The 26,980-nt window shown below is 43.8% G+C and overlaps 1 protein-coding gene across 1 annotated transcript in view; it reads left to right on the top strand.

Annotated features, from left to right (window-relative positions):
* The window catches only part of JAKMIP2 (janus kinase and microtubule interacting protein 2), a 102,984-nt gene extending 80,296 nt beyond the window's left edge, over nt 1-22,688 (top strand). Inside the window, exons 10-22 of the mRNA XM_056858026.1 lie at nt 539-667; nt 2,669-2,752; nt 5,312-5,374; nt 6,641-6,739; nt 8,244-8,342; nt 10,618-10,671; nt 11,317-11,382; nt 12,967-13,035; nt 13,220-13,297; nt 16,216-16,419; nt 16,764-16,829; nt 19,416-19,488; nt 22,094-22,688. Coding sequence (XP_056714004.1) covers nt 539-667; nt 2,669-2,752; nt 5,312-5,374; nt 6,641-6,739; nt 8,244-8,342; nt 10,618-10,671; nt 11,317-11,382; nt 12,967-13,035; nt 13,220-13,297; nt 16,216-16,419; nt 16,764-16,829; nt 19,416-19,466 — 1,062 coding nt within the window. The 3' untranslated portion in view covers nt 19,467-19,488; nt 22,094-22,688. The remainder of the gene's footprint in view (nt 1-538; nt 668-2,668; nt 2,753-5,311; nt 5,375-6,640; nt 6,740-8,243; nt 8,343-10,617; nt 10,672-11,316; nt 11,383-12,966; nt 13,036-13,219; nt 13,298-16,215; nt 16,420-16,763; nt 16,830-19,415; nt 19,489-22,093) is intronic.
* The last annotated feature ends 4,292 nt before the right edge of the window (nt 22,689-26,980 follow it).

Genomic DNA, 26,980 nt, shown 5'->3' with positions numbered 1-26,980 from the left:
TCCTGGTATTTTAAAAATATGATCATCACCCTTAAATCAACTGAGTCGTCAGAACAGCCCAGGTGAACAAGAGTTTGGTATTGCTTAACTCAAAATCATAAATTAAGAGGGAAATACACTGGGAACTCTCTTTTTTCAGATGTCTTGCTTCTGATCTTAGATATTTTTTTAAAAGAACAATTGAGAGTTTGTTTAATTCAAATAAACAAATTATAACATGAGCTACAAGAATATACCTTGTTGGCTATTTTCATCTTACCAGACAGAGATTGTCTTCCCTTAATTTGATCAGTTCTTATATAGTTAAACATCATATTTTCCTTGCTTTAAAATGCATTTTTGATGCATGCATTCAAGAGTAATTACTCCTTTTCTATTACAATTTTGTAAAATGTTTCTAAACTCCTGAACACTACATAGAAATATTTGTGGCTTCGGAGTAAAGGCCCATTCTAAGCCACCATAAGGCATTCCACTTTTTTTTTTTCAAAGTTTTTGCACCTGATATTTATCTAGGGTGTCCTTCCTTCTCCTGCAGAGTTTAGCAGCTGAAGAATCAGAGCTGCGATTTCGGCAATTAACAAAGGAATACCAGGCCCTGCAGAGAGCATATGCGTTACTGCAGGAACAAACTGGAGGGATCATAGATGCTGAACGAGAAGCCAAGGTCAGCATTTGGCAAGGGCAATGCACAAATATCCCAGATTTGATCATAACGGGAGCAAATGAGATGGACGTTGGAAGAAGCCTGGATAGGTGTAGCAAAATGAGACTGTTGTTGTTGTTATGTAGGCTTTGTTACTTATAGATTGTATGTAGGCTTTGTTATTTATAGATAATCATCAATGAATGTGGCTCTTTTCAGAGCTGCATAAGCAAAAGGATCCTTACTCCAAGGAGATTACAGTCTAACAAGGCAATCCTAAACAAAGTTACGCTCTTCTTTGACTTCAGTGGACAGAAGTGTTTAAGGCTGTTTAGGATTGCATTTACAGAGAAAAAGATAGTAGAGGGAGGGGAGAGTGGGAGAGAAGCAAGGATGCTGAGGGATCAATGTGAGCAAGTGCATGTTTCACATATGCAGGCTTTGTGCATTTCTAGAGAAATACTATCAAACACCAACCCATTGTGGGTACACATCTGCAGTATGCTTGGCTATATAGTCTGGATTAGTGTAATTTCAAAAAGCATACACATGTGAAATTTACACACTGACACAGATGTGAATCCCCATTTTGTATGGTATGCATGAATGCAGATTTGCTAAATGGAACAGATGCCACATGTTTTCTGGGTTCAGTAGAGGGGCTGTGGCTCAGTGGTAGAGCATCTGCTTGGCATGCAGAAGATCCCAGGTTCAATCCCTGCCATCTCCACTTACAGGAACTAGGCAAGTAGGTGATGTGAACCACCTCTGCCTGAGACCCTGGAGCGCCGCTGCTGGTCTGAGTAGACAAAACTGACTTTGATGGACCAAGGGTCTAATTCAGTATAAGGCAGCTTCATGTGTCCATACTGAGTAGGCATTGCCTCCCATTCATGGGCACGCATTTGCAAATAAGAAACGGGTAGATGTGGCCATTCAAAAATCTAACCAAGATACTGCAGTGCTGAGTTTCAGAATCATCCAAGTTAGTTATATGCAGCGCACACTAGACAAGATGCTGGGCCATAGACATGTGCTTTTGACATGAAATAAAATGTTAAATGATGCCAGTATATTAGCAACAGCAACTGTTTTCGTTCTCTCACTTTTCTGTCTTCTCTGTTACCAACACAATTTCTTCAGTAGAGCTGCCACTGTTTTGTTGAGTCATTTTGTTGAGTAGAGGATGTACTGAAGGTCACTGGCGCTAAGGTGAAATTTTCCACACTCAGCACACATGGCCTAGTTCAGTGCTGGAGTATGAAAATTTAATAACTCTAAAACCAGAAGACTTCTGGTCCCGCATCAAGCCAAAGGCAAAGCTGAGTGGAAAGTCTGCCTAAAATACTGCCAAATCATGGCTGGCTCTACAAGGCATGTGGCCCTGGGCAGTGGATTGGGGTGGGGGGCATGGCCCTGGGGAAGTAGGGGTGAAAGAGTGTTAGCTGTCCCAGCTCCTGGGTGGAGGTAGTGAGAGACAGTGGAGGGGAGGGAGCAACCATAGGCAGGACCCATTGTTGAGCTACCACCGGTCAAATACTACTGGACGAAAGCTATGGTGGTCGGACTCAATCGGCATATAGACATAAGATGCAAAGAAAATTAGGCACATTTCAATTTGGGAATGTTTAGTCTGAGGAAGTTGAGGGGGGACATGATTGCTCTCTTTAAGTATTTGAAGGTGTTGTCACTTAGAAGAGGGCAGGGATCTGTTCCTGTTGGCAGCAGAGGATAGGACTCACAATAATGGGTTTAAATTGCGGGAGGTAAGGTACCTGCTAAATATTAGGAAAAATCTTTATATAGCAGCAGAGGATATATAGCAGTTGTTCAACAGTGGAATCAGCTACCTAGGGAGGAGGTTAGCTCCCCCTCGCTGGCAGTCTTTAAGCAGAGGCTGGACAAGCACTTGTCAGGGATGCTCTAGTCTGATCCTGCATTAAGCAGGGGGTTGGACTAGATGGCCTGTATGACCCCTTCCAACTCTATGCTTCTATGACTCTATGACATTTACTTTAACAGGCACAGGAGCAACTCCAAGCTGAAGTCCAGAGGTATAAAGCTAAAATAGAAGATCTGGAAAAAACACTGGCCCAGAAAGGACAGGTAGATACTTTACACAGCATGTTTCGTAATTTGCTTTGGTCTAAGTCTGTAGCTGTTAACAATGTGGTTTGCTATATAAGATGATGCTCAAAAATATGCTTCACAGGCAAAGCAACTATCCAAAGAGGGCCTGCAAAGAATATGAGAGAAGCACAGAAAAGAGTGACAGTCTTCAGCTATGCGGGATACAATTCTGATTTCTTTCCTATCCATGAAATGCAGCCACTGTGAATGTGCAGCAGAATGCTTGATTAATTTGGTACTAAGTGTGGTAACACTGAATAGGAGTTGAACCAGCACAGGGAGAGTAATGTCTATCTTTTCTGCATTATAGGGGTTTTAAGGGCCCTCACGATCATGATCTCACGTTGTCCTAAAGGTCAGCCCAAACAGGGCCAATTAATGCAAGATCTTTTCCCTACCCATATATCAGTTCTACGTAAAATGTCTGACAGAAGCCCTGTTCACAGGTTCCAATGAATGCACGCACAATCCATGTGCAATGCACACTTGATTTTGGGAGGTAATTCTCATGTTACATTCAACACATATGCAATTAAACATGCGATACAAACCCCAGACTTCAGGATTAGTCACATTTCATGGAAAAGCTAGGTCTTTCCAGATCTCCGGACAGCAGTACTGGTCAGAGCTCATCTGTGCCTTAAGTGCTAGTGAAGCAAAGAAGAATCTATTTGGCTATCTTCCAACCCACCGCTAGTGTAGCATTAAAGAACTCTGTGAGTTGCCGGGTAAATGCTTCTTTGGCAGTGTTCCACCTTGGCCGGGCATTAGGTGTTGGAGAGTCAGCATATGCTGTGTTTGCAGTAAAGTTGTGACCCTGACTGGGATCAGGGACTACTTTGCTGTCCTCTATAACTGTTGTAAAGATGGAAGAAGAAGAAGAGTTGGTTTTTATATGCCAACTTTCTTTGCCACTTAAGGGAGAATCAAACCGGCTTACAATCACCTTCCCTTCCCCTCCCCACAACAGACACCCTGGTTGGTAGATGGGGCTGAGGGAGCTCTAAGAGCTGTGACTAGCCCGAGGTCACCCAGCTGGCTTCATGTGGAGGAGTGGGGAAACCAACCCGGTTCACCAAATTAGCCTCCACTGCTCATGTGGAGGAGTGGGGAATCAAACCCGGTTCTCCAGATCAGACTCCACCACTCCAAACCACCGCTCTTAACTTCTACACCACACTGGAGTGATTGGGGGGATAGGATAGCCAGTGTGCTATCAAAATCAGAGTGCTGGAATAGGATCTGGGAGACCCAGGTATGAATCCCAACTCTGCCAAGGAAGCTCGCAAGGCGATCTTGGGCCAGTCACGCCCTCTCAATTTAATGTACTACATAGGGTTGTTGTGAAGATAAAATGCAGGAGAGGAGAATGACGTGACCTGCTTTGGGTCCCCATTGGGAAGAAAGGCAAGGTATAAAAGAAGTAAACAAATAAATACAATTTTTAAACTACATTTTTATCCCATTCTTCCTGTCAGTAGCTTGCATGGTACTCTGATCTGGAGAAACGGGTTTGATTCCCCACTCCTCCACATGAGCGTTGGACACTAATCTGGTGAACTGGATTTGTTCCCCCACTCCTCCACATGAAGCCAGCTGGGTGACCTTGGGCTAGTCACAGCTCTCTTAGAGCTCACTGAGCCCCACCTACCTCACAGGGTGTCTGTGAGGGGAAAGGAAGATGATCGTAAGCCGATTTGATTCTTCCTTAAGTGGTAGAGAAAGTTGGCATATAAAAACCAACTCTTCTTCTTCTTCTACTCCCCTGCTTGTATTTTATCCTCACCATAATCCTTCGAGGTAGGTTAAGCTGAAAATGACTGATGGGCCAAAAGTCACCCATTGAGTGTCCTCCAATGTGCTCTGGCCTTTTACGCCACACTGGCTGCAGCTGAAAAGTCTTTCTTATCTTTCATGAGGGATTCGACATAAACACAAAATACTCTGGAGGTCTGGTGATCAAAAGATCACAGTCTTCTGCATTGTAAATCCTGAGATTTTCAGTGTGGGATAAGAATACACAAGTCATTGCTTTGGACTTTAGTAATAAGTCCACATCGTGGTGATTTAGCTTGCATATATTTTTGTTAAGTATTTTTGTTAAGTTCAGCATAGCCGGATCACAGTTCTGCAACCGGGGATGCTGAGAGACACCGGCACTACCTGCCATTCTAGGGTTTCATGACTGATGATTACGTCACTTATACCATAATTAAACTTGTACTGCAGATGCCTCATTCACTGCTGAGTAATAATTAGTATGAGAGCTGGCAGAGTGAGCTAGGTACCAGGAAGTCCCTGGTGTGAATCTTACCTCTGCCATTAACTTATTAGGGTGGTCTTAGGCAAGAAGGTACTCCCTCCAAGCCTCAGCCCACCATCTCCAATCTGGTTTTGGTAAGGATTGTGTGTGTGTAAAGTGCCGTCAAGGATTACAACATTTCAATAAACATGAAATGCTTTGAACACTTGGAATCACTGTACAAATGCTAAGCATTATTACTACTTTTAAGCTGTTTTCTTTTAATCAAACAGGACTCACACTGGGTGGAAGATAAGCAACTTTTTATTAAGAGGAATCAGGAGCTTTTGGATAAGGTATGTTCAATCATGCTTGCCCACATGGCACACCATAATGTGGATTTTGGTGCCCAAAAGTGGAACAGCTGTAGGCTAGCCTACCCAGATCCTCATTATATCATCAGAAGACATTTGTTTCTTTCTAAATTCAAGAAATGATAGTCCAGCTTGCAGACTGACACAAAGAATAGATAGATACACTTTACCAAAATTTGTTTATGAAGAAAACCAGACTGGTACAGTTCCAAAGGTGCCCTTGTGTGCAGGAAAGGGAGAGTCCATTATTTCCCCCGATTTTTCAAAGTAGAATTCCCAATTATACATCCCACACTATCTCTCAGGAAAAGCTTTCTGAGTTGTGTGGAATGTGGGTGGGGGGGGAAATGAGTTCTGCATAGGGCTGTTGAAAAAGAAATTTGGGAAAGTTCGGCTTCGGCAAAATTTGGCCCTTTTAAATTCGGGCTGTGCCAAAGTCCGAACTCCCCCGCTTCGGATCCCCGAAATTCGGGCGAGATCCAAGGTTCGTGGGAAAATCCCCCCCCCGCGGGCCTTCACGGGGCTTCCATGAAGGCGCGCGGGGCGCTCTTTAAACAGATCTGCGCCTTCCACCTGGAAGGCGCAGATCTGTTTAAAGGGCCCCCCGTGCGCCTTCAGGGAAGCCCCCTGAAGGCGCGGGGGGGCAGAGGGGTTTAAAGACCCCCGCCCCTCTTCCTGGGAGTCCCGGAAAGGCGGGCGGTGGGTTGTCAAGCCCCTCTGCGCTGTCTGTACTTTTCTTTTCAACCACAGGAAACTAAAAATCCCCCCAAAGTCCCAAATCAGCACATATAAAAATGGTGCAATGTGCTGATCTGATTTTTCCATTTTTAAAAGCAACTGTGCCAACTTTTGCTTTTGAGTTATGGTTACCCCATAAGGTTTTCAAGGCAAGAGACATTTGTAGGTGGTTTGCCATTGCCTGCCTCCGCATCATGACTCTGGTGTTCCTTGGAGGTTGCCCATCCGAATTCTAACCAGGGCTGACCATGCTTAGCTTCTGAGATTTGATGGGACTCTAGCCTGGGGCTATCCAGGTCAGGGCGTGCTAACTTACAGCACCTGATTTGTAACTTCTTTGCGGCTTTGTTATGTTTTTCATTATCACATTGACAATTAAGCCAAAACAATTGAACACTTTTCCCCCTTAAGTGTACTGCATGGGAACAGGAGAGGGAAGGTTGTAACGAATTTCTGTCTGAGTGTTTTGGAAACAATCCAACCAATTGTAAATTTATGTCTTCCTTCTAGATAGAAAAATTGGAAGCAGACAACAGTCGGTTGCAACAAGAGCTGCAGGATGCCAGGGATCAGAATGAGCTGTTGGAATTCCGAAATCTAGAACTGGAAGTAAGAAGTTGTAAACTCCTTATTGTACTGCCATGAGTGATTCTTAAGGAGAGAGACTGGAACTGATCTGCTTTGATTATATCTTTAAGCATAATTGATTAGCAATTACAACTGAGCTTAAAGCAGGAGCATGTGATGAAACTAATGCCTTTTTTTTTTCATTCAAAGATCTATTGAAATTGGATCTTGTAGGTTATCCGGGCTGTGTGACCGTGGTCTAGACCACGGTCACACAGCCCGGATAACCTACAAGAACCATTGCACTCAGACCGTGAAAGCCTTCAACAATATCTATTGAAATGATTATGTAGGTTCACCAGGAAGTCTTAATTGCCATATCTAGCCACAAACAGTGTGCTTAGAAAATCAGAATACATGCTTGAAGTTTCTCCTTCAGGGCAATCCCATTAAGATGTCTTACAACATATTCAGGAGAGCACGCTCTTTTAATGCGGGTCTGTTAATCTACATGCGTTCAGTGGATGTGTTGACAAACATCTGAACAGGGCAGATGTCTGTGCTGGAACTCTTTGGCCAGGACTGTTGTGTCCTTGTTTTGCGGTGGTATACCACGATTCCATTCAGCCTGTGCCCGAGCTTCCAACCAAAAACATCTATACAACAGATTAATACTGAGATCCTCACTTGCATAAATTTGTTGCTGCTAGGCTCACCCACACTGCACCATTCCAGCTCTGGAAGGATTTAAGGGGCTTCCGAGCCAGGCCTCCGGCAATGAATAGTGTTCAAATCCCCAAGTAATTCTGAATGTTATAAATATATAAAGAAACCAAAGGCTATTCATAATTCATAGAGAAGCACAGTGAATTCAGCACTGCAAAATACGCGACTGACTTTAGGCATCGGTTCCTTGCCATAAAAATGAACAGCAACCCCCCTCCCCAAACAACATGATGCATCTGTCTTTGCCTCTTCTTAAAGGACGAAGAACTCATTGTTTTAGAAAATGAAATGAAGAATGGGTATCTGATAAATAGACAATGGCTCGGATCCAGTGAACTGCCAGGCGGAGGCACTGAGGGTCCGGAACTTTCCCTATTTCCCCCTTTTGGAGCCCTTTCCCTACCCCAGGGAAGTTTATACCCATGACTGAGGGACTCGCGTGTACTAATAGCCACATGGGTCAGGCAGCTGCAGTGGTGAGGGGGAATGCACAAAATTGCTCCTTTCTCCTCCATGAGCAGCACTCTGCTCACCCAAGAGGCAGAAAAAGGGATCTTTTCCCCTTTCCCCTCCCCACTACATCTGCCCAACCTGCATGACTGTTAGTGCATATGAGTCTCTCAAGCTTCCCATCCCCTGTGGAGTCCTTTCTGCCCCTAGAAAAGTTTATTCCTGGCATCAGAAAGGGATCTACCAGTGGTGACAAGGTGGGGAAGCTCCCATCAACCTTGTGCCTCTTGTGGAGTGTGGGATTTAACCAATGTACTCTGTCGATTCCAACATAAGCATAATTTCTCATGCCTTTATATTTTATTGCAAGGAAAGAGAAAGAAGGTCTCCACCATTTAATCTCCAAATCCACCCATTCTCTGATGGTGTAAGCGCTCTGCAGATCTACTGCATGAAAGAAGGTGTCAAGGTATGTCGACAGACTCACTAAAAAGGTGGAGCTCATGCCGGAGCAGTCCTGCTTATTCTGTCATTTAGATGCAAGTAAGCACATGACATGCTTTTTGGAATGACATTCACTGGCCCTGCCCCCAGTGTCAGTGTGTTCAAGCATTTTGTACGCCGAGTCCAGTAGCACCTTAAAGACTAACGATATTTCTGGCAGGGTATGAGCTTTCGGATACTTCTTCAGCTGTGACTCACAAAAGTTCATACCCTGGCAGAAATTTTGTTAGTCTTTAAGGTGCTTAGAGAGTCCCGTGGCACAGAGTGGTACTGCAGTACTGCAGTCAAATGCTCTGCTCACGACTTGAGTTTGATCCTGACAGAAGTCGGTTTCAGGTAACCGGCTCAAGGTTGACTTGGCCTTCCATCCTTCCAAGGTTGGTAAAATGAGTACCCAGCTTGCTGGAGGTAAAGGGAAGATGACTGGGGAAGGCACTGGAAAACCACCCCGTAAACATAGTCTGTCTAGTAAATGTCGGGATGTGACGTCACTCCATGGGTCAGGAATGACCCAGTGCTTGCACAGGGGACTACCTTTACCTTTTTAAGGTGCTACTGGACTCTTGCTCTTTTCCACTGCTACAGACAGACTAACACGGCTACCCATCGTTATCTGTATGCAGAGTTTACATAGATACACCTGAATATTCATAGGTTGCTATATGCATAATCCCCTATTTTCCAGGGTAACAGATCACAAATACAGAAGCCTATGTGCATTCCTATATAGGCTGTGAGTGCACAAGACCCTGGAATGTGTGTGGGTTGGGCAAGTAGCCCATAGGCACAACCCCATTCCTCTCCCTCCACACATTCATTTAATGTCTGAACAGGGCTTTTATGAACAAAAGAAGTCGCTGTTTTGATCAAGGACCCTGACTCACAATTCCGAGTGCTAGAAAAGGTGAGCGCTAGAAAAGATGTTTTGATAAATAACAGCTGCGTAGGGGCTGCAGTCAAAGACGGGGGTTGACCCTTCGACTGGGGATGGTTTTGTCAACTGAACCTGACACCGCACATTGGGAGGATCTGCTCATGGTTATCCAAGCTTCTCTGCTAATTAGACCCTTCAACGTTTGCAATCTTGAGTGCCGAAATCATGAGTTCGGCAATCATGGGTTGGGACACAGCTGAGTGTCTCCTATAGGGAAGACAAAGTGACAGCGGATGGTGCTTCCCCGTGCCAGAATGCAGCTCAAACTACTGCGTGGTTCAGTAATATTCATTTGATTTAAGGAAAGCACTGGATACAATGCCATATAGGGAGCTGTTACTCAGACTGGAAAACACGGGCAGTGGAAAATATACTGTTAGATTAAATAGATCCCTGGTTAAAGAGGAGGAGACACAAGGTTTTGGCAAATGCTAAACCTTCCATCCCAATCCTGGTTTTGCAGCTTGGTTGTTGGGTGAAATTCTTTTTTCCTAATTCAGCAGTAGTGAATACAGTTGGGGAATCTAGCGTGGTGCAGTGGTTAAGAATGGTGATTTGGAGTGGTGGACTCTAATCTGGAGAAGCAGGTTTGATTCCCCACTCCTCCACATGAGCAGCGGAGGCTAATCTGGTGAACTGGATTTGTTTTCCCCCTCCTACACATGAAGCCATCTGGGTGTCCTTGGGCTAGTCACAGCTCTCTCAGCCTCACCTACCTCAAAGGGTGTCTGTTGTGGGAAGGGGAAGGGAAGGTGATTGTAAACTGGTTTGAATCTCCCTTGAGTGGTAGAGAAAGTCAGCATATTAAAACCAACTCTTCTTCTTCTTTTTCAATCCTTTTAAAAGCTAATAGGGAAAGCAACATCGGACTGGCTTTTATGCAATGCCAGTGGAAAGCGGCGGCGGCAGATTCCCCCGCCCCCAGCAGTTATCTGTTAGCCTCAAAAAAGTGAGGCTGAGGGTTGGGGGGGGCCACATGGCTGAAAAGTCATGCAACAAGAGCTGCTGCATTGAGGAGAGGGAAGCAATCGTACCACCCCCTCTTCCTCCTTCTGTCAGCATGACATGGAGCAGGCAGGAGGAGTGATTTGCTCCCCCTCCTCAGTTCAACCTCTAACTTTTCTTGGCTTTTCATTCATGTAGGTATCCAGTACTCAGCATTGTATTTTTGGAGCTGTAGGCAGCTGCTTTGGGAAGCGGAGTTAGGAGAAATTTCCTCCCTCTGACACTGTATAGAATTCTTCTCAATACTGATTCTGAAAAGTTACAATTCTTGTAAGTCTTATTTGTACCATCTGTTCCTTAGGATGTTAGTATTCCAGACCTCATAAAGCAGTTAGACATCTTGGGCGACAACGGGGTAAGTAATTTATTTTCTTTTGTTCGGTTTTATTTTATTTACAACCCAGCTTTCTCACTGAGATTCAAGGCGGGTTAGACAGTATAAAACAGTGCAGTTGAATAGCATGATAACATGAGATCTCTGATAAACAGTACAAAATGTATACCTGACCAGTTCATGTTATTTACAGCAACACAAGGAAAACTGCAAGGTTACAGAAGAAAAAATAGATTGTTTGCCCTGTGATAAATCAGATGTGACTCTCCTGGCTGTTATAGTTCCTTTCTATAGTTTTATGTTGAGATTCCTATCATATAGTATTTCTGCCAATTTCCTTTTGTTGGTAAGAATGTCTCTGACACTAATCCAGTGTCAAATGCACTTTGTAATGGGCACATAGCAGTGTGTATGCAGACTTCCTCATTTAGTTTGAGTTTTGCACATGCATCCTTTTGCATACATAAAGTTGTTTCCTCCATTTGGAGGAAGAAATAGAGAATCCCTTGCAGACATGGGAGCTGCGAGAGCACATTAGAATCTTTGCAATGATAATGGTACTCTGGATAGAGAAATCAAAATTGGATTTTTCTCTTTTTAAAAAAATCATTACCTGTTTAGAAAGTTACTGCTGCTTCCTTGATTTTCTGCTTTTTGAATTTACAGAATTTAAGAAATGAAGAGCAAGTGGCCATAATTCAAGCAAGCACTGTGTTATCCCTGGCAGAAAAGGTACTATTGTGTAGTTGCAGGGTCAAGCATATCTATTATGAGCCACATTCTACAGACCAGACATCAACTTCCCTTTTCATTAATTATGGGGAAGTATGCAGTTTCAGTAACAGTTAAGACTAAATGAATGATAGTGAAATAATGAAAGTTGTGCTGCACAGATGGAAATCATTCCATTTAGGGAACCACTCAACTGGATCCAGTGAATGAATGGAATGAATAATAATAAAATTTGGATCTCCTCAAAATTGTCCTATACCATACCAGTGTTTGCCAGGTGAAAATAACTGCAAAAAGACATTAGAGGGATGTGCACACTATCCTAGGCCTTTTATGCAGGGACATTTTCCTGCCATCACCCCTGCCGTCTGCTTCTGGGCTTCCTTTTGATTATGCATGCCATTTCCACCCGTCAGAGGGCGCCTCGCTCTCCCTGTGCATTTTTCCCATGTTTTTCAGATCCTGGTTTAGCCAGAATCTGGAAAACATGGGCAAAACGTGCAGGGAGAGTGAGGCGACCCCTGATGGGAGGAAAAGGCATGCATAATCAAAAGGAAGCCCTGAAGTAGACGGCGGGGGTGACCACAGGGAACCATCCCTGCATAAAAGGCCCAGTCTCTGTTAGAGAGACTTTTGCCTGTACTTAGCCTCACAAAACCTGTAGAGGTTTTGCCTTTATTTATTTATTTATTTATTTATTATTTCTATTTGTTACCCCACTCTTCCGGGCCAAAGCCAGGCTCAAAGCGGCTTAGCCTCACAAAACATTTTCAAATCAAATCAAGTTTATTTACAGTCAAACACCAGCAACAGTTGACATAGTTCCAGCCATATTAAAATTATCGGATATTACCATTACAATAATACAGCACATTTCTGATCCAAGGTGATAAATCCTTTGTCTAAATACATGACTACTGTACTCTACTCCATTTTACGGGCAAGGACATCTCCTCATCATGCACACCTGCACACAATCTGTTAATATACACATTAGCAAAAAGTACATTTAAAACACCTAAATGTCTATACATTAACTATCATTAATAACAGTGTTTAAAATTTAAGCTACCTTCTTCTGTCTTATTGAGCATGCCAGTGCACAAAATTTTGCCACCTTAAGGGTAGACAAAACATTTTCAGTGCTTGAGAGATTAATAGTAATAGCTGTGTGCATGTGTGAATGCACAGGTCCCACGGAATAACCACAGCTGGCTGCTAGACATCTAAGAGTCGTACGTAGTGATTCCAGGTCTGCGCCGGCAACTCTCTATTTATACAGTAACACCTGATAATGCAAACAACCATAGGCAAAAATGCTATGATCTGATTTTCCAGTTTCTGAAAAGAAAGCAGATTCTTTTTATTTGTGTTCCGTTGTTTGTCATTTATGTTGACGAAAAATGTTGCAAACAACAGGCTGCACATTTCTTTTCATTTCTGTGCAGAAATTTTTACTAATCGCAGTGAGTCAGGAGAAATATAAATGTATAGAAGTTACTGCATCATATTGTGTATAATATATTGAATAACTATTTCCCAGTATTTTGGATAAGACTATTTTGCCATTGTTTTGTCCTGTAGTGGATACAGCAGATTGAAGGGGCGGAAGCGGCCCTGCACCAGAAGATGATGGAACTGGAGAGTGACATGGTAAGGCGAAACATAAGACTGCCTTCAGATTTTTTGGGTGTGTTTGATTCACACACATTATTTTGAATATGAAAGTGTTCCCTTTTTTCCCCCTCCATTGCCTGATCATCCATCATTACTGAATAACTAACTGAATCACTAATTAGTTTTGTGGTTTTCCCCCCAAAATTGTTATCAATTGTAGGAGCAATTCTGCAAAATCAAAGGTTATCTAGAAGAAGAACTGGACTACAGGAAACAAGCTCTCGACCAAGCCTACATGGTAAGTTAAAATCAAGGTGCTTTGTTCATCCATTTAGAATATCGATCCCACTTGCTGTTAGCTTGAAGGTTTTTATTTGGCTAACACATACACTTGAACAGAAGACAGATTATTTGCAATCTAATACTAAATACATGGACTTGGAAGTGAGCTCTCATTGTTTAATGGAACTGATGTTCAAATAATATGTTTCTTTTTTAAGTATTAAGGAGATAGACCATTTTCCTAGGCAAGGTAAAAATAAATTCAACCCTGCTTATGGTGCTTTTTTTTTTTTAACCAGGCAGCCAGGGAGAACCAAGATGCCTGGTTGAGAGTCCAGCCCCATTCTGAGGCCAGAGGAAGGGTGATCGACACCATGGCAGAGGGAAAGAGGGCTGAGCAAGCTCAGGAGGTGTGCCATCTGAAGATGCAAGGTGTGGCACTCCTCCTGAGCTTGCTCAGTCCCCTTGACCTCTGCCATGGTGTTGGTGAACCTTCCTCTGGCCTCAGAAAGGGGCCAGATCCTCAACCAGGCATCTTGGTTCTCCCTGGCTGCCTGGTTCCTTCCTCTTCAGAAGTGGTCAGCCAACTTCCTTTCTGGCTATCTGGGTGCTGGCCTTCTTACCCTCCCTCCAATTACCAGCCCCACCCCTAAATCTCCCCAGCTGGGGAAAATGACCTTTGGCGCTCCCATTGCCCATGCTGCTCCCAGACTCTAGCTCTCTCCACCTCCATGATCCCGCATGCTGTCTCCCCCATCCTCTGTATTCAGCTCTGCCCTCCTCTGGAATCTGGCTTCTCCAACGCCCCACCCAGCAAGCGAGGCAGTGCCCGACCTTGCACCCTCTCATCAGTTGGCTCCCATGCCCAGCCTGCCACCGACAACCAGGCAGGCAATTTGGGTGTTCCTGCACAGGCTTGGCCCGCCCCTCCCTTTTCCCGCTCTGAGGCTTCGCGCCCTGCTGAGGCCGGCTGAGTCCACCTCTTGTCCTGGAGCCTCTTCCATGCTGCCGATCCCACTTGTAGCGGCTTCTGCTGCAGTGACACTTCTCTCTGCTGTCGTGAGCTTACTGGCTCCCCCCTCTCTTCTGGGCCTCAGCAAGCCACCAGCCCGCCGGCTGCCTTTGTCTTGGCCTATGGTATGTGAGGAAGTGGCTGGCTGGGGGAGGCCGGGGAGGCCATCCCCAGACACAAGGATCACTGGATCTTCTCTTCTCCTTGAGCACTTTCCAATTTTGGGAAAGTTTATTCCCAGGATGGAGGGATTTGTGTGTACTAATAGCCACATGTGTTGGGCTGCTGTGGTGGGAAGGGGGCAAAGTTGCTCCTTTTCCCTTCTGTGAGCAGAGCTCTACTCATACAAGAGGCATGAAATGGCTTCAGGGTGATGTGAGGATGAGGAAGATCTCTACACAGGGCTGCCCTTCAGACTGATCCGGAAACTTCAACTGGTCCAGAATGCAGCAGTGCAGGTACTTACGGGGACCCCTTGGAAGGTACATATTCAACGTGTGCTCCACCTGCTGCACTGGCTCCAGACAGAGCACCGGATCAAGTTTAAGGTTTTGGTGTTAACCTTTAAAGCCCTAAATGGTCTGGGACCATCATACCTGTGGGACTGCCTCTCCCAATATAAAAAGGTAAAGGTCCCCTGTGCAAACACCGGGTCATTCCTGACCCATGGGGCGACGTCACATCCCAATGTTTCCTAGGGAGACTTTGTTTACGGGGTGGTTTTCCAGTGCCTTCCCCAGTCATCTTCCCTTTACCCCCAGCAAGCTGGGTACTCATTAAGACTAAGGCTCTTAGTCTCCCAATATACCCCCCCCCAAAAAAAAAACACTTTGCTCATCTGGAGAAAGTCTTCTGGTGATCTCTGGCCCGAAAAACATCTAGCTGTCCTCAACCAGTGCCAGAGCCTTTTTTACCCTGTGGAACAGTATGCCCAGTGATGTTCAGGCCCTGAGGGATCTAAAACAATTCCACAAGACCTGTAAAACTGCGCTGTTCCGCCAAGCGTATGGTTGAGGGCAGCGATGGTCTTCCATCTGGCTGGGGCCCCTTCTCCTTCTCCTGTTTCCCTCCTCCCTCTCTACGAGCCAGTCTGGTGTAGCGGTTAAGAGCAGTGGACTCTAATCTGGAGAACTGGGTTTGATTCCCCACTTCTCCACATGAACGGAAGACTCTAATCTGGTGAACCAGGTTGGTTTCTCACCACTCCTACACATGAAGTCAGCTGGGTGAAATTTGGGCTAGTCACAGCTCTCTTAGAGCTCTCTCATCCCCACCGACCTCACAAGGTGTCTGTTGTGGGAAGAGGGAGGGAAGGAAATTGTAAACCAGTTTGATTCTCCTTAAAAGACAGAGAAAGTCATCATATAAAAAGCAACTCTTCTGCTGCTGCTGCTGCTGCTATTTCCCACAAATAGTGTAAACTGTTAATGCTGCTGTATTATTATGTTATATTATAGATGTATTTGCTGCTGTATTAGTATGGGCGCCGGTTTTACAGTTGTATTTTATGTAATTACTTACTTTTAAAAATGGTTTTAAAGGGTTGTGAGCCACTCTGAGCTTGGCTTGGCCAGGAAAGAACAGCCTAAAAATCAAATAAATCAAATCAAATCTTGGACCATCTGTGTCTTCCAAGGTGGTTCATGGCACCCCTCATCCTGTGTACTTGCAGCTGCCTGTACCATTGAAGTGAATGGAAAAACCTAAACGTGCTTGTCAATATTCATTAAAGTTTAGACATTGTAATACATATTGCTGTAGATAAATGTCATAACATTCCCATTTTCATCTTAACCTATGAATTCTGTCTGGCTTCTACGTGACAGTGGAAATTGATCTGCTTGAATCAAAGGCGCAGGTGGATACCCGCACGATTCCTGAGGTTGTATTCCATAACCATATTTTGCTGTTGTGTTGATTAGAGAATCCAGGAGCTTGAAGCTACCTTGTACAATGCTTTGCAGCAAGAAACGGTGATAAAGTTTGGAGAATTGCTAAGTGAGAAACAGCAGGAAGAACTGAGGACTGCTGTAGAAAAATTAAGAAGACAGATGCTGAGAAAAAGCAGAGAATATGACTGCCAGATCCTACAGGAGAGGATGGAGTTGCTTCAGCAGGCACATCAGGTGAGATTAAGATCACAGAAGAAATCTATGCAGCTTTATTGTGCAGTTGTGTGCAGTGTATTATCAATTGCCCTTGTTTTATGATCTGTAAAACAACAGATACAATCCAGCTAAATTACTTGTGAATCTTGTTGATACTGCTAAATGAAACCCGTATTTCACTCCCCACGGAAGCCCAATGTGATCCCAAAGTGCTTAACTGTAGCTGGATTCTTTATATTCTGCTAAAGTTACAGCTCCTTCTCATATATACCGGATCTTAGCTCGGGAAACTTACATGAATTTTGCTCAGCCAAAATTCATCCAACCTAAAGTTTATTCCTGCTTTGTGATTTATTTATTAGAGGATCCGAGATTTAGAAGATAAAACTGACATCCAGAAGAGACAGATAAAGGATTTAGAAGAAAAGGTTGGTTGCTTTATATATTTAAAAAGAAACAGTACAGCACATTAAAGTATTTTCAGACGTTATCAACTCTAACTTCTTTTATTAGCATCACTAATGTGAGTTAATCACCCTGTGCTTTTGCATTTTTCACTCTATGGATTCTCATCCAGTATTGTTTCAAGAGCTTTTCTGTAAACCTCTTCTTTTCCACTATGAAATAAGCTGTTTCTATTAAAATTGTTATCCTGTTTACACTTATAAAGCTAACCTGGAGGGCTCCCCAGGTGCATTTCATCATCAGCCTGTCGTTATGAGTTTGGTCTTAGCTCAATAGAAACTTGTGCCTGGGTACGTGCCTTTAATTATTGGTTTCATCTATTTTTTGAGGCCCTGGAGGATAGCTTGGTAAGCTTAACCCTCAAGGACTCTTATAAGGCTCCCTGGTTCCAGCATTTTGAACATAAGCTATTGCTTGTAAATTTGAAGGTGGAAGACCTTTCTTCTGTAGATTAATGTAAAAAACATGAGGCCAAATTGATCTATGCTAGAGATAAGAGTTACACTCATTTTGATGCTCAGAGGACATGTTGTCCACTTGCCCTGGGCCTGTTATCTAAGGGTAATCTTCCTTTCTATCTGGATTCCCTGGTTAGTCCAAAGTTATGTAGAATCTTTAATTGCTCTTTTTCAAGGGTTTTGCTGGGCAGTATGCTAAAGATCCCTTTTTCAGACCAGGTGTGTCCCTGCCCTCTTCAGTCAGTGGACTCCTTGGTACATATGAAGCTGATGAAACTGATCCCATGAAACTGATCTCTGTAACCTGGAGACCACTTGTAATTCCAGGAGATCTCCAGCCACCACCTGGAGACTGGCAACCCTACCTGTAGATCTCCCCTAAACACATCACATATCCAGAAAAAAGAAGAAAGTAACAGACCCTTCTTCCCAAGCTCTCTCACACACAGCCCAGAGAACACTGAAGTACAAACCCTCTAGCCAGATCACTATAGCAATGCTACTTTCACCAACAATTCTTCCTCTCCAGTTGTTATCTGAAGGGGATTTCCCCAATGGTTCTCACGTAAGGAAGGGGGTATAAACTATTCAACTAGGGTTGCCAATTCTGGGTTGGAAAATTCCTGGAGGTTTGGGGGTGGAGCCTGGGGATGGCAGGGTTTGGGAAGGGGAGGGACCTCAGCAAGGTATACTACTGTCAATCATCCAAAGTAGCCATTTTCTCCAGGGGAAACTGATCTCCGCAGTCTGGATACCAGTTGTAATTCCAGGAGTTCTCCAGGTGACACCTGGAGTTCAGCAACATTACCAACATGGTTAAGAAACAGCCCTTGAACTCATCACATCCCCAGAGGGGTGACTCCAGAAGGAAAATACTTTTTGGTATCATCCCTTAGTGTCAGCCCCAATAGGTAACCTACCACCTAGTGGCCCCAGGGAATTCTCTCTCCCCAGGACTGTTTGTGAGAATGACAACCCAGAAACCAATGGTATTAGTGTCCAGGAAAAGAAAGGATCTTCTCTTAACCCATATCTTATTCCAGCATAGTTTATTTTGTGGCAGAGTGGAAGGAAGATGGAGAGGAATAGATATTCAGACCACTTCTCAAGGTGACCCTGCTCTGCTTGGTTTTAAGTCAGTCTATCCTTTTTCCATCTTGGTGCACTGATAGTTTATGTTGTTCATAATTCACTGGCTATCACTGCTTAGGGCCTATTTTTGCACATCAAAATAAACCGTTATTATTATATATTGGAGCTACAACAAACACCCAGTTTCCTTTAACTTAATGATTCATTAATTAATAATGAAACGTCAAAACGATAACTTGGCTTGAAAAAGGAGATACAACAACACTTAGCTAAAAGATGTTTATTGTCCACTAGGCCCAGGTTTGCCCTGGACTGATCGTAAACAGTTTGAATAGGCCCTGCACTCCTGTAGCTTACTAGCAGAAAAATTAAGCTCTCTCCTTCCTATTTTCCTGCTTGCACTGATGCCTTCAGGGTTAGCCTCTTAAAGAGGCAGTACACAACAATTATGCTATAATTTTTGCCTTTTGGAATTATTTAAAAGCCCAGTTTTAGAAATTAAAGTCCTTCACACAAGTCCAGCATCATACTCCAGCCATGGTATCTCCAAGGCACTCAAGGAGTACTCTCCTTAATTTCAGAACATGTATTGCCCTATGCACATAGCCTGGATCTCTCCAATGAATAGAGGATCCTCCATAAGCTCTAAGCTTCTCAGTTAGGGGGTACATGTCTCTGTGGAAATTTACCAAACATCATTGATCCTTTAATATCTTTTTAGTGTCAATTGATATCTGACGTTGGTATGGTGCTGAGTTATATATCTTAATTTTATATGTATTATCTGATTTTTGTTGGTTTTTAACTTATACATTATGAAATTTGTTTATGTGTTGTAAGTTGCCATAAGATCCTTTGGCTCTTTAACCTTTGGTGACCCCCCCAAAAAAATTATAATAAATAAATAATAAAATTTAGGAATAAAGTTTAGGAAAAAATTTAGGAATAAAGTTTAGGAAAAAATGCAACCTAACATCTATTTTTTCTTTCTTTCTGCAGTTTCTCTTTCTGTTCTTGTTCTTCTCTCTTGCCTTTATTCTTTGGCCTTGATGTCATTGTGCCTCTTGGGAAGGTAAGACAGCCTTTATTTTCCCTTACAATAGCACATATGTAAAATTTCCCATGTTCACAAGGAAAGAATCACTGCTCAGCCAGAGTGGTGTAATGGTTAAGAGCTGTGGTTTGGAGCAGTTGACTCTGATCTGGAGAACCGAGATTGATTTCCCACTCCTCCATATGAGTGGTGAACACTAATCTGTTGAACTGGATTTGTTTCCCCACTCCCTACACATGAAGCCAGCTGGGTGACCTTGGGCTAATCACAGGTCTCTTAGAGCTCTCTCAGCCCTATCTACCTCACAGGGTGTCTCTCTACCACTTAAGGGAGACTCAAACCGGCTTACAATCACCTTCCCTTCCCCTCCCCACAACAGACACCCTGTGAGGTAGGTGGGGCTGAAAGAGCTCTAAGAAAGCTGTGACTAGCCCAAGGTCACCCAGCTGGCTTCATGTGGAGGAGTGGGGAAGCAAATCTAGTTCACCAGATTAGCCTCCGCCGCTCATGTGGAAGAGCAGGGAATCAAACCCGTTTCTCCAGATTAAAGTCCACCGCTCCAAACCACCGCTCTTAACCACTTAACCACTATACCATGCTGGCTAACTCTGCGGTAGGTGAGGCTGAAAGAGTGTGACTAGTAGGGTTGCCAGGTCCCTCTTCGCCACCGGTGGGAGGTTTTTGGGGCGGAGCCTGAGGAGGGTGGGGTTTGGGGAGGGGAGGGACTTCAATGCCATAGAGTTCAATTGCCAAAGCAGCCATTTTTCTCCAGGGGATCTGATCTCTATCAGCTGGAGATCAGCTGAATTAGCAGGAGATCTCCAGCTACTACCTGGCAGTTGACAACTCTAGTGACTAGCCCAAGTTCACCCAGCTGGCTTCATGTGGAGTAGTGGGGAAACAAATCCAGTTCACCAGATTAGCCTCCGCCTCTCATGTGGAGGAGTAGGGAATCAAACCTGCTTCTCCAGATCAGAGTCTACAGCTCTTAACCACCACTCTTAATCACTACAACATGCTGGCTCTCTCCCCAGGTAAACTATAGCCCTATTGCACAGTGCCAGTTGCAACGGTGGGCCGAGTTCATTTTCCCATGTCTCAACTTCCCAACACTATTTTCTCTTTCCACCGGCAACCTTTATCTACCATTCTGTCTTAATCTTTCCTTCTCCCCCCTCCTCTGGGCAGCCTTTACCTAGGAAAACTGTGAAGCAGTTGTGTGGTGCTGGCCTCTGGGCCAGGCCCACTTACATGGTAGGGAACCCTCAGGGACTTGTGGGGTGGCACCTTACTTTCCTCTGTATTCTCCTACCCACACTATTTCCTCTTTCCCTCCTCCTGGAAACTGTCATACTCTCTTTCCTTCCCCTGCGTCCTAGGGTTGCCAGGTCTCTCTTCGCCACTGGCAGGAGGTTTTTGGGGCAGAGACTGTGAAGGGCAGGGTTTGGGGACAGGAGGGACTTCATTGCCATAGAGTCCAATTGTCAAATGACTCCTTTGGAGGGTAGACTGTAAGGCATTACATTAAGCTGAGTCCTCTTCCCTTCCCAAACCTTGCCCTCCTCAGACTCCACCACAAAATCTCCAGGAGTTTCCCAACCTAAAGCTAGCAACTCTAGTCAGGCCTGGCCTCAAGGTGCCCTCCATCAAAGGCCAAAACAGTCCTGGAAAGGGCCCTTCCCTTCCTCCTGCCTTTTACTGATAGAAACTGAAGACTGGAATGCTGTATTTGCCAACAACAGCCACTGAGGGAATCTGTTCCTTAAAGCTACAGGAGCTCTTTTTATCATTTTCAAGTTTTTGAACCCCCACAGTGTAAGATCTGTTTTCCCCATTCACAGCTCCAGTCACCGGATTTAAGTATCCTTAGATTGGCTGACTTTGCTACAAGTAGATGATGATGATGATGATGATGATGATGATGATGATGATAAGCTTTTCTTTCTACCCCATCTTCCCTCAGCTAGGGATGATGATGATATTGCTGCAATTATAACTGGAGCCACTTATATATTATATTGTTTTGCCACTATCTTTAGTGACAGGTGACACTTCACTCACCTTAACATTTGATGTCCTCATCTATTATTATATATAGAAGGAATAATACCACTCTGAGTTCTTTGGAGGATAAAAATTTATAAACAGATATCATTTGAGCTATAAATAAGCTTAAGGTGACAGTTTTTTAATATAAAAAAGAGGATCAATATATTTAACTGTGCTTCAGACATCAAATTTATCGTTAAAAGGTTTAAGCAAATTGCTTCATGGTTTTCTAATGATGAAAGCCAAATTCTCAATGAAACTATTTGCGTGATCCTTATCTAAAGTCAAAAGATTCTATGCCTGTTAATGAATTAAACACAAAAATTCACTGGAGGTTTCACTAGGATCACAGACTAGATACTTGAATCAGGCCCAGGCTGAATATCGAATCAAAATTTTGTGTGCTGTGTTATCTAAATGGGACTAGGAAATCTCAAGGGCAGTTTTAAATACTTCTGTATAGGCAATGTCTAGCTTTCCTACAGGGTTTCCTGAAGAGCAGTCTGAAATAGGTAGGCAACTAGAATCTGATTAATGCAGTCTCCTTTCCTGTAATATTTTTCTTACTTTTTAGGGTGACTGAAATACACAGAGAAGTCCTCAGAAGGGCAGATGCTTCCAAACCCATGAAGGAGAGAACACTGTTTACAACCACTTCAAAACACTCTGTAGCCGAGACCACACCCACCACGTAGTTCAAAGCCATTATTCAAGATTTGTTACTTGACAGTTCCTGTCTAAAGCTACAATATATGCTGCACTTAAATGAAATTCTATAAGAGGGAAAAGAATATTCCATCAGCGTATATCACTAGAATTCAATTTTTTAGCTAAAGAAACAGCAAGAAACCACATTCAGAAGATTGAACGAAGGTATGTCAGGCAAGGAACCAAAGTTAACTATGAACAATCTATCCCTGCTGTGCAGGAGGATTATTTTAAACACCAACTTCCCATGAAAGTCTTCAGTAATAAAGGGAACAGAGCAAAAGAAATGTATTCAGAACTCTAAGGGGACAATAAAACAGTCAATTTGGAAAGTCTGGCTTTCTTAATACAGGGACTCTTTTTCTCTCTCTCTGATTTTAAACTCAGGAACAATGACAGCTGCAATGTGAACAAAATGGGGGGGAAATGTACTCTGTTTTTGTTTTGTAATGGGTAGAACTTGTCAACCGGATAGATACAGTTTGAACGTGACCTTGCCACTGTCTGGAGCAGCAAGGAAAGGAAGAGTGTGGAGAATCAACGTGGCGAGAACGGCTGACGATGCTCTTGAGGATTCCTAACAATGCTGCAGCCTTATCTGTCATCAAGATCCTTCCACGAAGGACAGTGTGTTGGACATGTTTTGTTACATCAAATGAAGAACCCTGCAAGAACTCCGCTTTCATTCCCCTCACCGTTTAGTGTACCTTTAGTAACTGGAATTAAGGTGGAAGCGTTTCCCGTCTCCAAAATAGTTACGTCAGAGAGGAAGCCGATGCCTATTAATCAGACCTCAGCTTCCAAAAAGAGTTTCTGCCTCAGCTCACCTGTTAATGTACACACGAAATACTTACAAACAATTTGTTTCCTCTTGTCATGGCCACCTTCTCGGTCAGCTGCATGAACCAAAATCAGGACACCCGTGGAATACTCTCTGGCTGTTGCACCCACACATAAAGGCATATGGAGGTGTTAAAGGCAGCCTTGTGTTCATAATTAAGGTTCAACTTTTATCTCCCAGTTTACAGTACACTTCTCTCAATTTTGCTAGATTTTCTTGGGGAAGTGGCCCTGGCTCATGTAGCTTCCCTTTTAGAGTCATTGGTTTGTATCCTGCGTACCATCAATTAGCATGGAGGTAACATCATCCCTTTGCTAAAGGCAGCAACAGAACTTGCTTCTGTTTCTTAGCACAACCTGAGTTCTGTTCCTTGTTGGCCCCATTGACCTGCTCTTCCATTTCGCTATTTTAGGACTCTTCCTCTCCCCGTGGAGTCACAGGGAGTACGTTTCTTACCTGTGCACTCACACAGTTTGAATAAATTCAAGAAACTTAAATAAAGCAAGCCCAGCATTTGCTGGCAGTTGTCTGGTTCTCATAACAATGAGCAGCCTAGAGCTTCAGTTGTACATTGCTTAGTGTCCAAAATGGAACTTAGCATGGACAGACAGCAAAACCATAGGGTTCTTTTGAATGTCAAAATGCTGCAAGAGCACTTTAAGCACCCCTTCTCTCTTCAAGTCATCATGCCTGGTTCCCTATTGCCTGTATGCATTGCTTGTTCTGATGTCAGCTCTTTGAAAAGCTGAGGCTTTCCTACCAGTTCCTCATACAGTGAACATTTGGATTGAAATGGATGAACAACACTGTCTTGGTGGATTAGAGTTGCCAGGTCCCTCTTTGCTACCGGTGGGAGGTTTTTGGGGTGGAGCCTGAGGAGGGTGGGGTTTGAGGGGGAGAGGGACTTCAATGCCCTAGAGTCCAATTGCCAAAGTGGCCATTTTCTCCAGGAGAACTGATCTCTATTGGCGGGAGGTCAGTTGTAATAGCAGGAGATCTCCAGCTAATACCTGGAGGTTGACAACCCTATGGTGGATGCATGTCATCACTTTTTCCTTTCATCATGACAGTTTTGCTGAACATGCAGCATGTACCTTGAAATTACAGATTTCATTGGCCAACTGTATCTCACAGATGTGCTTCTACAGCAGAAATATTGTGATGTTCCCGGATTTAGACTTCTACGACAGGGCATGCAGACAGCAACTAGTCATTCAGTCATGTGGAGCTTTGTTTCCGACTTTTTAAAAATTTTGATTTTGTGGCTTGGTTCCTAAACAGAGTGTCATGCTACAGGAAGACCATTTCCCTGCCTCTCTCTGCAGCCTTCAGTGCCCCACAAAACTGCTCCTGCAGGTCAGTGGGTACCCAGAAACACTGGGGAGAGATATCGGGGTCAGCAAAAATCACCCTCTGCAAATGGAAATGCCAGTTGATGGAATTTCTGTTAATGCCAATGTCACAGTGATTTAGGATCCAAACCCCATGCCATTTGTTTTTTATCATTCTAATAGACTGCCTTGCTGAGAACAGTTTCACTACAGATTACCTTAGGGTCTCCGGGCGTTAGCTGGAGATCTCCTGCTATTACAACTGATCTCCAGCCAACAGAGATCAGTTCACCTAGAGAAAACAGCCGCTTTGGCCATTGGACTCTATGGCATTGAAGTCCCTCCCCAAACCCTGCCCTCCTCAGGCTCTGCCCAAAAAAACTCCCGCCGATGGCGAAGAGGGACCTGGCAACCCTAGATTACCTCTAAATCATAACCCAATGCCAAGAGGTGTAGTGTTAACAGTCAGAGTTCATATAGTCTAAAGGATATGCATTTTTCAGAAGTAAGAAGGACAGATTGTGTCTGGTAACAAACTCACAGAAGAAATTACAAAACCCCTAATGCAAAAGTAAAACTTCCATAAGGAATACAATATCTGTGCAGTCTTTATGCTTCTGCTCCTTGTCCTCTCAAAACTACATCTCCCAGCATACATTGTTCTGAGCCTGGTTGATGACACAACACCAGAACACATGGAGCACAGCCCTCCGACTGCACTTTTAAGCAGTGGGAAAGCAATCTTTCAAAGATACTGGTCTGCCATTCCTGACCTTTCCATTGAGGAGCTTATTTTGAAAACCACTGTCTTAAAGGGATAGAGGCCCTATTCCTTTTGTGTATCATCAGGTTAAATTGTGCTTGGAATACTGTTAGCATTGCTACAGTGCAACTGGGAAACTCATGGAAAGGTCCTACACTGACCTTTCACTGCAGGTTTAGATTGACCTTAACCTGCTGTGCAGGTAGGTCTTGTGCCCATATTCTATAATAAAATTTAACATTTTAGATGGGGGTGAGGGGATTGTGCTTGTCAGAGTTTGTTTGTTTTGCTTCAGATTCACCTTTTACATGGCATCAGATGAAAAGTCAGGGTAGAAGTTGCTTCCCTATGTCAAATCTGAACTCCATCTCAAACTCTTTGCATAGGCAATTGCCCTGCAAGAGGCCATTTCGCACATGCAAGAAGTTCAGAATCCATCCTTGTCTTACTTCAAATTCAAATGTCCCGGACTCAAAACTAGTCTTGTCTTACCATGGTGTGTGTAGATTCTGCCTAATCAGAGCAAGGATATGAGAAAGTACATCAGAATTGACTGTCTGTGCAATAATGCCACAGTATTCATGTAATGCAGTTCCTTTACCTTTTTGGGAAATCCCAGGTTATTAACTGTTGCCACTAAGGTGATGCCTTGTCCTCAGTGTGTGTCTTAGTACTTATTTTTTGTGTCATTGGTGATACTATGGAGGTTGGCAACCCTACTGCTACTACTAGTGGTTTGACTTTTTGTATGTTCTGCTAGATATCTCTGAATAGGGTTGCCAACCTCCAGGTACTAGCTGGAGACCTCCTGCTATTAGAAGTGATCTCCACCCGATAGAGATCAGTTCACCTGGAGAAAATGGCCGCTTTGGCCATTGGACTCCATGGCATTGAAGTCCTTCCTCTCCCAGACCCCATCCTCCTTAGGCTCCACTCCAAAAGCCTCCCACTGGTAGTGAAGAGGGACCTGGCAACCCTATCTTTGTATCAGGATAAGTGACCTTTTGGGGGCTGAATGCCAACCCCAGTCTCTCCCAATGCCTGCTATTGAAGATGTTGCTATCCTGGCAAACTGAAGGGGGGGGGGAAGAGACTGGGAGAAACACTGGGAGCAGGCCCTTGGGCAGAGAATCAGTCCTGCATGGAGAGCACAACAATTTGGCATGCCATCTTTTTGTCACATATGGCAGGGCTTGCCTGCTGCTGTATAATTGCAGTCGTGGCAGATGATGAAGCCAGGGTTTGTAGAACTTTTAACCGTTGCGTGGCATAGATTTTTAAAGTGTGGTTTCATAAGAGAGTGTTCTGAAACCTAGCAAATATGGCGATAATGGAATACAGCTGGAGGATAGGATTTGGTTCTCATTTTTCAAAAATCTGGGGGAGGAAGGATGGGATCGTGCTTGAACACTGAACAGCCACACCATCTTCTTTGTTCCACCAGGGGAATGATCTACTGTGATCTGAAAAAGAAATGAAATGGTCTGTGCTGTACCACTTGATAGTGCTATTCATAGTGCACAAATTCAAATTGTTTGTGGCTCTGTAATTATGGTGGAAGAAATCTTCAGAATCCAAAATAGTTACTGATCCCTAGGGAGGGAGTGTTGTTCATCCTATTGGTCCAAATTTCCCTTTCAAAAAACACATGAGTTCCTGAAACTACCACTGTATGCTTCCCCTTTATAGGGGTGATGCAATATTTGCAATGCAAAACAAGAGAAACTATTAGGATATGTTGCACCATATTCCCAAAATGTACAGTGAGCAAATTATTGTTGCAGCTGTACAATAACGGCGTAGGTATGCCTCCAATGT

Source organism: Euleptes europaea, chromosome 1, assembly GCF_029931775.1.
Source record: "Euleptes europaea isolate rEulEur1 chromosome 1, rEulEur1.hap1, whole genome shotgun sequence".
Taxonomy (NCBI): domain Eukaryota; kingdom Metazoa; phylum Chordata; class Lepidosauria; order Squamata; family Sphaerodactylidae; genus Euleptes; species Euleptes europaea.
Note: the sequence above shows the minus strand (reverse complement) of the source record. Positions and strands in the feature narration are given on the sequence as shown.